The 13633-nt window shown below is 38.5% G+C and overlaps 1 protein-coding gene across 4 annotated transcripts in view; it reads right to left on the reverse strand.

Moving 5' to 3' along the window:
• PPP2R5E (protein phosphatase 2 regulatory subunit B'epsilon) overlaps positions 1-13633 on the reverse strand; it is a 77301-nt gene that overhangs the window by 29045 nt on the left and 34623 nt on the right. For all 4 annotated transcript variants that reach the window (XM_069783232.1, XM_069783231.1, XM_069783230.1 and 1 more), the window contains one exon: positions 3892-4088. In XM_069783232.1, coding sequence (XP_069639333.1) covers positions 3892-4088 — 197 coding nt within the window. The remainder of the gene's footprint in view (positions 1-3891; positions 4089-13633) is intronic.

Raw genomic sequence — 13633 nt, forward strand, 5'->3', positions numbered from 1 at the left:
TCTGTCCAGCTTATGGCCATTAACACAAATCCCAACCTCTTTTCCCATCAACTGATATTGATGAGTGAAGAGGCCACTGCAAGCTTGCTTTGGTGGCCATTAGTAAATTCAATTTTATTTTACTTTTTAAAAAAACCAGTAACAGGCCAAACACTTCTGTATATATCAAGCTAAAAAGAGTGGTTTAAAGAAGCGGACATGCACACAGGTTGACAAATAGCCAAGTGATTTCACATTTAGCTATATACAACATCATATCATCTGCTCAAGAGAACAAGATGAAAATATGTGATATTACGATTAAGGATTAAGGTTTTAATGGCATGAATTTAGGATGACTGGCAGTAAAAATACCCAAGAGCTGTTATGCTAGCTACCACAAATGACTGTTTTTCAATCCCTTACATCATAACACCACCACATTTTAGAAGTAATTAAAAATATCAGAGTTTCTGAAGAATTTTAGAGGCAACCTTTTTCTATCCTATTATCTGTAAAGCCAAACTCCTTTTGGGTCATGAAGAGAACACTAATATCCACGTACATTACAAAACTTTAAAACAAAACTAGGCTCTTCCACAGATACCACTTTTTTGGATATTTTAGATAATTAAGGTAAGAAAGCACTTTAGCCATTAATTCTTCTTTATAAATATTAGTAACTTTTTAAATACCAGCTTCAGACCAGTGCACCTTTTTTTCTGCCCTTAAATGATGTCAAAACTCACAGAATAGCTTCTTTCTTTTTCATCTGTTTACAATACTTCATTTCACCTCCAAATCAGAGCAGCCCAAAGGTCCAAGCAGGAAATATTAATTCCTGGATTCATAAATACTAAACATAAGAGGGAGGAGACCTTCCAAAGGTCCAAACACTTGTGCTCTATTTTGACCAGTTTTAAGATACTGGTCTTTCAATCAAAACACTCCCGTGACAATTGTGGCAGGCAATGGGGACACTAATTTGGTCAGGACATAGATACTGCGGTTTTCTTCACTATCATGACAGGTCAGAGATTGTCAACTTGACAGGTCCTTTGTGAACACAGTTGGAGACCTAGACGAAAATCCTCAAAAGTAGATAAAGGTGGCAGATGCCTTCATGAAGCCAACTGTATACAGTTAAGTCTGCCTCAGTATACAATTACGAGCACAATTCTGCTTGAAACAAGAACATGCACTTATTGCAAAGAACAAGTTACACCAAACATAATGCTTCAGCACAAAATGACTAATGCTGTCTCTTCACCAGGCAGTATGTGGTGAAAACTTATTTTATATAATATCAGAAGTCCTACCTTTCCCTCTAGGGCCTGTATAACTGTACTCAAAGTGATGGAGATGTCTTGCTTTTATAGGCAAAGACCAGGAGGCAAGATAGCATTTTTACCAGATAGCTTACCTGTAAAATACAAAATACCTACAACCCACAAAAGTCCTTATGATGTGGTTTAACAGAAACACTGCATTAGCAGTTGTTAGGATGATCGACATAAATCATTCATGCACTTGCCATGGATTCACTCACATAAATTCAATACCAGAGCACAGCATCCTGCTCACATGGAATACAACTACCAAAGTGTTTTTCCCAGAGCATATGCACCAAAAATGCTGCTGGTTGCAACAGGCACAATTGGGGACTCCAGCTTTCCAATAGCTTATACCTTCAGCAAAGCACAGGTGTCTGTTGCAGGCTAGAGTATTACAACTATTTCAGGAAATTCTTTGGGAAAAAGCATGTCCACTTCCCTAACTACTTAGGGATCTTTTGGGGCAGTCAGGGACCACTGAGTAGCCAGATACAGGGCTTGAGAACATTCTCAGTCCTCCCCTGCTTAAGTACCCTGGCACTGAAGAGAAAACGTAGCTTGAGTTCAGCACTGAAGCCCAAATGCAAGGCAGAAGTAAGTTGAAGAAAGGCATGAAGCAATGAAAGGATATGGGGAATACTGGAGAAAAGAAGATAGAACAGTTTTCCATCAGAAATGAGCTAAACTGAAACCAGAATTCCTGAAGGTCCATTAGCGAGTATCTGTGAAATCCAGTGGAAAAATTCACGCTGTATCTTTACTTCCAGTGACTCCTCCATATTGTAGTTACAAACTACATTTAAGAAAATTATTTAAAACCATGCTTTTCAAACTATTTAGGCAATGAGTTATTTTCTTAAGATAAAAACTGTTTTGTGAATCAACATAAGTGACTGCAGGGACAGTAGGACATTCTAGCAAAGGGGTTTTGCATCTCTTCTACAGTTCAAGTTCAGACTGCTTCACAGGTTATGATTTATGATTCAAATTGAACTTTACGAGCAGTTACAGACCAAATTCTTCTTGTTTCTTGGGGCCCAACCTAAGACAACACTAACTTGCAGAGTCTTTATTCTACAAATGTAGCTGCACTAAACAACTATAACTAAAGTCAATGCAAGGATACAACCTCAATAATAGAAACACTAAAAAAAACCAAAACCACCAACCAAACAAACAAAAAAAACAAATTCTCCCAGGAGATGAGTACAGAGGCATCTTCTACACACAGAAAAAGTACCCAATTTTATTGAAGTTACCTGTGCATCAGTGTCCTGTCTACACAAAGGGTATGATAAAATTTGTTCATCACAAGGGGTACAAGTATGATTAAACTAACATTTGCAAGCCTTTTAGATGCTACAGTGCAGCACCAGCAGCAGAATTCAGCAACGAACAAGTAATTCTCCATTCAGACACATATTTGAATGATGCATTAGACCACATGCTGAACAACATACTGAAAAGCAGTTCATTCAGAAGATCAGTCTAGTACAGAAGGGAGGAAGGGAAGGTGAGTGAGAAGGGGAAGAATCTGATTGCACGATTAATTATAGGCTTTCTGACAATGCATACACACAAAGAAGCCATGTGAAGGTTCTTCCATACACCCTTAATTCTGGGGGCTTTTTTCTTCACTATTAACTGCTTGATGATTCTGTCACAATTTACAGCTATTTTTAAATATTACAGACAAACAACCCAGCATGTATCTGTGTGTCAGAAAAGAAATAAGGAGCATATATAATGCAATGTAAAATCTATTCATGTTTTGCTTCCTACAGCACATTGCCAGTGGATTCCATGATCACACAGTACCATTAGGCAACAAGCACCACCAAATCTATATTTAACTAACCACCTTCTCATTTAGATAACGGGTTATAAGGGTTCCGTATGGTAGTACAGAATAAACATTTTAAAGCAATGATTGATTTTGCCAATCGCAATAAATGTTCTTCACGATATAGCTAGCATCTGGTACTGATTCCATTTTTACATTGAAAGCACTATTTGACAATTTATATATACAAGGTATGGCTTTATTGTTGAGTAATCTTGCTCACTCCAATGGCAGCTGCTATGAATCCACATAATACAACCAGGAAATTTTGACACTGATCCTATACAACATTTTTAGCATTTATTATTTAAAAATCATTATCTGTGCATACTTTAAGCTATCTCCACCTGAAGTACACACTCAAGAGCTTGGATAAAGTTCAAAGAAACTTGCAAAAATTATTCCATTATTTATACTGGGGGAGAGGGAGGGTAGGTGGGGGGAAATGTGAGGGACTCCGATTTTATGGCTGCTGGCTTTCTCCATCAGGAAACAATCCAGGTTTCCTTTCATACATTTGTGACACTATAATAACCATCACCTACTTGACTTTAATTAAGCATATATAAAAATTAATATTTTTGTCTTTGGAGAATTATCCCCAAGTGATGTCTAGTAGAAAATACAAACCAAAGGCCTCATTTAATCCACCTACTCCAGGGTTCAATTTCGCCCACAATGCGTAACTGGAATTGCAAGTGGATTTAAAGAGACCATGAGAAAGAAGGAACTCACCATTCTAACTACTTCAGGGTAAGTCTGCTCTGTCAAACAGCCTCTGCTTATTGTAATGTAGTCCACCAGTTCATTAAGAGTGGAGCGCTTGTATTCTTTCATTTTAAGGTCTGAAAGCGTGTCCATGAAGTCAAAAATGACACAGCACTGTTGAAGTTTCTTTAGGAACAGTTCAGGCTGCTCTGAAGATGGAACGTCTATGAAACAAGAAAGGAAATCTTTGTGAGTCTGGCATCTTATTATACAAAACAGGATTTCTTTTTAAAGATCAATTTCAAAGGAAAGCAGCATTCATACAATTTTTGTAAAACAGAGCTCAGATTAACAAACGAACCCCTTATACGAACTGTGTAACCATTGTGTGTTTGAGATTTGAACATGTTGTAGAAGTAATTTAATCATCACCTGCTATTAAGAAAATAAAGTTCACCAAAAAAGTCCAAGCTTAAGTGGAGAATGCAAACACAACAGCATTCAAGACTTAATTCTACAATAGATCACTACTTTCACTGGAGGCTGACATTCACCATTGTTAACTTACACTCCCAAGAAGGATGAAAGAACTGTCAAACAGATCAAGCTTGATTAATTTATATTTCTAAAAACAGTGTCATTTATAACTCTATGTGAATATACATGAATATGTATACGAATACACAGCAAGACTATAATTCTGCAAACAAGTTTTCAGATTCAATGATTATCCCCATGCTGACACTTCCCAGAGCAAAATCAATTTTACTGGAACACAATGAGGATTTTTTGCTGTACTATGAACACACAACATGCATCGGTAGGAAAATCTTCACACAAAATAATAGTATGTGTTTGACCAATAAAGCAAGCAGAATGTACTACTTACTATTTTTGCTCTGTTTTCTTAATTTTCAGCAGATAAAAGACTTAATAAAAGGAATGTCAACTTCTTAGTGGTTTCTTAGTTTACCAACTGTATTAGAAGACTACATAGAAAGCTTAGTTTATCTGATGTTCATGTATAGAGGAAGGTAACAATAGCAGAAAGTTGCAGAAATGAAGTAATGCATTTTTACTCTGAACGTATGCTCTCAGACTAGAGGGCACTTCACTTCCTTTAATCTACTTTTCTAAAAAAAAAAAAAAAAAAAAAAAAAAAGAAAGAAAAAAGGCACAACTGCTTTGTCAGCACCAGAATCCAGCAAATGACCTTCCAAGCAGTAATACAACATGCAAAAGAAAAATTCTGCTGATTTCAACTAGAAAAATTTTAAGACTAAAAAATTTATGTTTATTTGCTAAAAATCTGGCCATACTAGTAAAAAGCCAACCTAAGATGGAACTTATCATTAAGACACAAAAATACATCAAGTTAAAGAATACTTGATAAACATAAGGACAAAGTACCACGAATCTGTTTTAATTAAAACCAGGTACACAACAGTTACTAGTTTCAAGTTCAAAAGACCTATGAAATATTACAATGTCATAGTATAGCTACATTGTTTTAAAAAGTACTGGTAGAGATGCAAGGACCCCAAGGCACTTCACATCAACTCTCTGCACTGCTTAATCACGGAAAAGAATAAATACGGATTGCAGTACAATAAAGATGCTACATGCTTCCTGACCTGATATGGTAAAGCACAACGGTTCACTCAACATAATTCCACTTACAGCTGTGGTAGTGACAGGACTCAATAAGTTAGCAAACTGTATTCCGCAAAGAACAACCAAGATCTTGGCAAAGTTCAGTTGACAATAGCAGGCAGCACACACCATCGCATATTCATGAGGCTTTGGTAAGCTCTACAACAGCTGTGTCCAAATGAAATTAAGGGTGGAGGGGAAAAGTGGTATAGTTATGACACCACACTTCATATCAACATAACTGTTCATCCCACATTCCCACAGGCTATATTCATCTGCATCACTGAAGATGCAAGAAACGTGGTCCTGCAGAACTCCAACAAGAAGAGCTACATGGGAGAAGAATCCCCCCCAAACACCTCTGGAAAAACTGAAGGTCCCAAATCCAGGTCACCCTAAAGTTCTTCCACTGGCCAGGTGTCTCACACAGGCTCAAACGCCTCACAGCAGGCAGTGCTGAAACCTAACATAAGCCAAGGAGTCAAAGAAAGTCATTAGCCCTCGTCCATTATAAAAAAGACCTATTCTATTAGCAACCTTTCTAAGGTTACAGTCTTGCAGGAGATAAAGGGCCTAGGGAAGCAAAGTACTTGTGACTGCTCTCTTGATTACCAGCCTTCAAATAACACAAAAAAAAGGAGAATGGACTTCAGAATTCACTGTTATTAGCAAGCAGGCAACAATTAATTGATTAACAATTTCTTCCAAAAAACAGACTGTAAATGCAAGCCGGACAGGGAGAAGAAGAACCAAAAGTGCGATTGGTTACTTTTCAAGAGTATTATGTTTAATTCTAACTTCCACGCTGTACTGGGTTTGTCTGGCAAGGTTTTGGTAGCAGGGGGGCTGCAGGGGTGGCTTCTCTAAGAAGCTGCTGGAAGCTTCCCCTGTGTCCAACAGAGCCAAGGCCAGACGGCTCCAAGACGGACCCGACGCCGGCCAAGGCTGAGCCCATCAGTGATAGTGGTAGAACCTCTGTGATAACAGATTTAAGAAGGACACGGCAGGGGGGGGAACTGCGCAAGAGCAACTGCAGCTGGAGAGAGGAGCGAGAACACGTAAGAGAAAGAACCCTGCAGACCCCAAGGTCAGTGCAGAAGGAGGGGGAGGAGGTGCCCCAGGTGCCAGAGCAGAGATTCCCCTGCAGCCAGTGGGGAAGACCATGGTGAGGCAGGCTCTCCCCCTGCAGCCCATGGAGGTCCACAGTGGAGCAGATATCCACCTGAACCCCTGGAGGACCCCACGCCGGAGCAGGTGAGTGCCCAAAGGAGGCTGTGACCCCGTGGGAAGCCCATGCAGGAGCAGGCTCCTGGCAGGACCTGTGGAGAGAGGAGCCCAGGCTGGAGCAGGTTTTCTGGCAGGACTTGTGACCCCATGGGGGACCCACGCTGGAGCAGTGTGTTCCTGAAGGACTGCACACTGTGGAAGGGACCCACGCTGGAGCAGTTTGTGAAGAACTGCAGCCCGTGGGAAGGACCCACGTTGGAGAAGTTTGTGGAGGACTGTCTCCCGTGGGAGGGACCCCACGGTGGAGCAGGGGAAGAGTGTGATGAGCCCTGCCCCTGAGGAGGATGAAGCAGCAGAGACAGCGTGTGATGAACTGACCATAAACCCCATTCCCCGTCTCCCTGAGCTGCTGCAGGGGGTAGGTAGAGAATCCGGGAGTGAAGTTGTGCCCAGGAAGAAGGGAGGGGTGGAGGGAAGATGTTTTTAAGATTTCGTTTTATTTCTCATTATCCTACTCTGATCTGATTGGTAATAAATTAAACTAATTTCCCCGAGTCGAGTCTGTTTTGCCCATGACGGTAACTGATGAATGATCTCTCCCTGTCCTTATCTCAACCCACGAGCCTTTCGTTATATTTTCTCTCCCCGTCCAGCTGAGGAGGGGAGTGATAGAGAGGCTTTGGTGGGCACTTGGCGTCCAGGCAGGGTCAACCCACCACACACTCTTTCTTATGCTATCTATAACCCCCCATAGAACTTGAAAACATGTAAGTGGTATCAATAAAATCTACAATGTTACATGAACATAATGGGGTTTTAGTTGCATTGTTCTACATGGCTTGCACACATTTACGTTGACTGACAAGGATAGCTTAATCAAAGAAAAACATAGGCTGAAATCAAATGGGAATCCATTAAGATACAATTCAGCGCAAGTTAGAACCAGACTCAAATGACTCAAATTACGTTCATTTTAAGGTAGGGTCGGTATTAAAAAAAAAAAGTTAAAAATTACTAGAGCATTAAAATAACTAATAAAAGTTTGTTTTCTTTTTTCCTCCAGTTAAGTATCTGGAGGTGTGAGAACAAAATAAAAAATACAATTAAGTTCTTCTCAAGAAAAACCACTCTAGAACACTACATTAATTTCATGCCAGCATTACTACATCAACAAGCCATGCAAACTATAGGGGCAAACCAAAAAAAAAAAACCAAAACAAAACAAACAAACAAAAAACGCAACCAAAAAAACCCACAAACAAACAACAAAAAAAAACCCCAAGGCCCCACGAAAAAAAAACCATACCCAATTGTTCTACTCATATCTGCTTTTCTTTATTAAGCAAGTTGCCATTCACACTGCGAAATAAAATTGCAACAAGTTTCATGCAATAATATTTGCTACTGTTCTTAGGAATTTGGGGTGCCTTGGAAACAGGGTAACAGCTAACGCCTAGGTTTTTTTCCACTTGGAAACAGGAAAAGTATACAAGAGTAAATTTTAAGGGGTCCTAATACGCACAGCACAAGAAAAGGGCAGCAGAAATCAATAAAATCAGTATTCCATGTTCCCAAACTTCCAACAGAGACCATGCCATTAGTTGGTTTGGGGTTTTTTCTTGTTTGTTTATTTTTCGTTTTTGCTTGGGGGGGTTGTTATTGGGGGTTTTTGTTTAGTTTGGGGGGGGGGGGGGTCCTTTAATCCTCTAAAGGCCTCTTCCACAGCTGTACAAACCTTTCCAAAAGATCACTATTCCCCAGCCACCCTCATGCCACTATTTGGAGCAGGGAGCGCACTGGTACTTGGGGTACAGACCCTATTGAGCTCCACAGCAGAGCTGAACTCCTTAATGCAATCACTTGAAATGAAACATGCAGTCCGTTACAGATGTTCACAGTTAGCTGACAAAACCAGATCATTTTCTTCTCAGCAGATGGATACTCAGAGCTTTCAATGAATTCTGCAACATTTTACTCCTGTGCTAGTGCACAGCCAAACATTTAGGCCCCCAAATTTAATCACCTTCAATATTACCATTGTATCCACTTTCAGTTGAAAGAACTGAAAATGGAGCAACTGCTCTAATAAATCCATGTAAATACCAATAACACTTTAATAATCTATAAAATGAAATCAAAATGACACTATCGAGTGGCATGTGTGATTTATGTCCAATGCACAGGAGAGTATACATTTATTAAAATCCAAATTTAAAGAAAGATAAACTTCCACCTGAATGACTGTGAGAACTCTTCTCATTTTCAGAAGGTCTTTGCTATGAGTTAATTTTCAGGCTTGTCAGTTTTCTCTTTAGCCATTTAAAACTCTACAGAGCTTTTGAAATACACTGAGTATTCATATATTCAAAGGAAATTGGCTTACTGAAAGCAAGCACTAATACATCTGAACAATGATAATGAAGATAGAATCAGAGCCTTTAACAAAATCAAGTGTTTTATAAAGTTATCAGAAAAATTGACAGAAAGTACTGTAAATTTTTTTTAGACATGGACCAACAATTGTTACTACAAGGGCTGAAATACTAATTCTAAAATGGCCAAAGCGATTCAGTTTCTCTCTTAATAGCCTTTTTCCAGAATAATCCTAATCCAACCAGCCCATCCCTTCTCATCAGTCATTTTTGCAGTCTCTGCTTTCTGCATCCTTTTATCAAATAAAGACATAAAAATCTGATAGCATACTTTTACTGCAAGTCTCTAACATATATTAAAAATATTCATGTTTATACTACACTCATATTTAATTAAGGTAATTTGCAAGTAACCGATTTTGGATCATACAAAACTAAAACTATGCATCAGACCAGCAAAACTGTATCCAGAGAACTGAGCTATGGTTCTCCTCTCAGTGGTAGTGAAAAGCCAAGAATGGAGAGATACTCAACACCTGGATCAGTTTCCTGATCCACTTCAGCCTGTAGTTTTGCAGTGAAGGGTATAATGCCGGGAAGTGAAGAAGTAAAGACAGGGGGAGGGATTGAGCTGCTTAAACTAGCATGGCAACTGCAAGGAAAAGTCACAGGATTGCAGACACAAAACAGTATAGTGCCTAGAATTAGAATAAAACAAGACAAATTATGTAGATTACATATAAATTATTAAGGGAAACTAGGATATGCTCACACATGCTACCCTGCATCTACATAAGTACTATCAAAACGTTTATTAGAAATTAAAATCAAAGTGCCCTCAGAATAACTATTGCTTCTGCTTCCAGTATATACATTACTGCTATTAATTAGATTGATGATGTTTGCATAAAGAACTAGCATCATCTTCTTGTATGTTAGTAAAAGCAAGCACCACCATTTTAAGCACGAAAAATAAAAACATGTACCAAAATCAAAGTATGTTCAGAATGGGGGACAGAGAGATTAATAGTAACTTTTTTACTCGCATTAATTTTAAGAACTTCCTTACAATTTCCAAACATCTGAGAACTATGTATTCACTTGCCTCTGCCACTGAGATTGTTTTCCATATTCTTTCCCTATCAACTTAATGGCAAAATAATTCCCCAATTTTTCTTCAGTTTCTGTATTGTCCAGTTACTAACTAAACCTAGGATTATTATTGTTGTAGTTCCGTAAAATCTCCTTGTGCCAAAAAAGCTCTAAAAAACCCAAACAAACTGCCCACTTTGCTGCCACTCACCAAGCCACTAAGTTGAACATAACCAACTACTGAAGCAAGGACCTACCTGCACAAAGCAGGCAGTTGTGCATACATCTCTTATGTTTATCCCCCCCAGGTCACTATGAAGATTCTATTTTGTAAGAAGCTAACTTTCTAGTTTTCATTCAAATAAAACCTGCAAATTTGAATTTGAAAGCCTTTTGGTCTTCTTTGAGAAGTTCACTTCAAGAGGAGGTCTAGTGACACCCAGCTTAAAGCTTTCACTAACTCAAGGTCCTGTCATACATATACCCAATACATTTCTGTAAGCCACTTTTCACTGTAGAATATTGGTCTTAAGATGCCAAGAAGTACAAATGTTTGCCCTCTCTTTCTTATACACACTTCTTGAGAAAAGTAATCACTATCCTGATTGCATTCATTTAATTTTCCTGACTGGCTGTCAATATTATGAATGCTTTGTGAAGTCAGTAATCATTCATTCATAATAGGTGCTTTTTTCAAAGCTACTTTCCCAACCCATTCTCTATACTTAATAATTATACAGGCAGGGCAGCAGTTAGGCATTGTGTTCCAAATATATAAAGTCTAACCAGTACCAACATTATTCACACAGCAATAAATACAGTGGGACAAACTCAAGCTGACTTTAATGAGTGAACACACACAAAAAGAAAAGCGCAACATTAACATACTGTTCCCAGCACATTAAAAAAGCATGATTAGAAGTGTAACACAGGACATACTCCAGCACTTCTCCTGATAATCAGTGCCTCTTCAGATAATCAATCACAAAATTGAGAATTATTTCCCTGGCCATAAATTTCTCCTTGATCAAACTGAACAAGTTCTCATCAAGTGGGGGTCTCCTGGGTAGTTTCACAAAGATCCTGGATACTGCAAATCCCTCTACTGCTTGCCAATACTCCCCGATCATTTCACAGAGGTTTTCAACAAACATCATTTACTGGGATGAGTAGCATGAAAGCAGTGTAGATCCTGCCTTGGGCGCATATGGAATAGCATTACAAGCAAAAGAGGATACTTCTTAATAGACATACTCTCAGTCACATACACTGCCAAAATTTCATAGCGTAGATATATTTTTAAACATATTAATCAAAATTCTGCCTTTATTCACTTAGGTAAAAATCTTATGAACTTTATCCCCTAATAGAACACATGGATGAAGGGCTGCCGTTTCCTTCATCTCAAGACCAGGAATTGAAAACAAATCAGCAATTAAAAAAAAATTCAATAAAGGATATTTTTAAAAACTATGAAGTTTATGAAACTTCAGTTAAATTTTTTGCCTACTTCCACAGCAGGCATGGTGCAGGCAACAGTTCAAGCCTCCTCACATTCACCCGTACGGCTCAATCCAGAGCCACAGCAGTCAAGGTGTCAATGAAAAGATTCCTTTAGGCTACACTTCGTCAGTCTGTGACCAACACTTGTTCATCCTACCACTGACTACACCAATGGTATCTGTGCTGTGAACACCTTTCAACTTGGAAGTGGACCAAGACCACAAGCTTGATTGTCAAAGCTACTGATGAGCCATAGCAAAATACTACTTCATCCATACTTGTTGCAAAAGGACTGTATTGGCGCAAATTAGCATGAATGATGTGTCACCCTCAAGTGAGTATTAATGGGAGAAAAGCAAGTGGAAGTGGATGAGTGTACCAAAAAATTTTCAGAAGAACAGCAAAGCAGCTATGAATATTATGAGAAAGGGACAGAGTGGGAAGCCAAAGAAGGCAAAGCAACAACATTAAAAAGTATTAAAAGACCAAAAGAGAAAGGGAATAAGGTAGAGCATGAGCAGACTTAGAAAAGACAGAGAGGAAAAGATTGTTTGGGGAATAGGCAACACAATGAAAGCAGCAGAATATTTTAAAAGGAAAAAAATAGGAGCTCAAAGTGTTTAAGCAAAACAGAAATGCATGAGTTAGTGGTTAGGGGCTAGATGTGACTAATCAGCTACATATCTGGAGGTTCCTGACACTCTGTGACATCTTCAACATATCCCATTATATTATTTACAGTGAGTTTGCATGGACATCAAATTAACACTTATTTTTAAGCACAGGTTTTGTAGGTTGCTTTCTTCCCACACCTCCTTTTTACTAATATTTTGAAAATTATAATTACCAATTTTTATCTTTTTTAATGGGAAGCAAAAAGTCTGGCAAAAATACACATAAATGTTATTTCAATTTCCTAAATTGAATACGTGGCACAAAATCCCCAAATAAGACAAAAATACTTTGCTGAAACACTAAGAATTATTGTGGCCAATTTTCCTGGACCGACTCAAGTTTCTTTTATACTGGCTTAGAAAGTTTATGCTAGTTGTTTTAAGGAGGTTATTACTAAATTGCTCTTTCAAAGTACAAGCTAACCTTCATTCAGAAGAGCTGAAGTCACTAGGTTTGCTGAACAGTCATTAGAGAGAGCTGCTGTCCATGTTTGTCCTGCCGCTTGAAAATACTGACCTCAGGTAGTGAAGAAATTATCAGGATACCTTTCCCACACATCTTCTGCCTAACCTTCCACTGTTGTAATATGAAAGACATAACTGTTTCTTTTCAAAGTCTCCTCCAAAGGCAAGCAGAAAAAAAAAAGGGGGAATGGGGTGGGGGGTGAGGGGAGGAATTTTAAAGGTTCTTAGAAAAAAAGAAGAAAAAAAACCTCAGAAATTGCTCATCTTGTACTTTCTACATTTATATAAGCATTTATAGGATTTGTGGGCTGGTTTATTGTTTGGGGTTTTTTGTTTGCTTTTTTGGTGGTTTGTTTTTGGTTTTATGGTGGGAGTTTTTTAGGTGCTGACCTGTTAATTTAACTAGGTGTGTAACTAACAAAAAACAACCCAATACTATGCTGGAAGACAACACTAAAACCTGGTGGAGGTTTAGAGCTCCCAGAGCTGTGTTAGAACATTCTTAGGCTAAGAATCAAAATAGCCACAAACCCAAAGATCTCAGAATTTTAACATCATGTTCCATTACAAACACAAGACTACATGAAAAAATCTTTGCCCTTGGGTTTTGAGACTCCAGGATTAGTAAGTAAGCAAGTATCACTCCTTATATCTTTGCTTAATTCTAGCTGGTAATGCCTCCAGTGCTGAACCTTCCACTGGTTCCTTTCAGTTGTTACCAGGAGGAGCTGTACACCAGAATTAAATTCAGGCTTTTCTATAGATGTTTGAACAGCAAAAGCT

Source organism: Haliaeetus albicilla, chromosome 5 (assembly GCF_947461875.1).
Source record: "Haliaeetus albicilla chromosome 5, bHalAlb1.1, whole genome shotgun sequence".
NCBI classification, from domain to species: Eukaryota; Metazoa; Chordata; class Aves; order Accipitriformes; family Accipitridae; genus Haliaeetus; species Haliaeetus albicilla.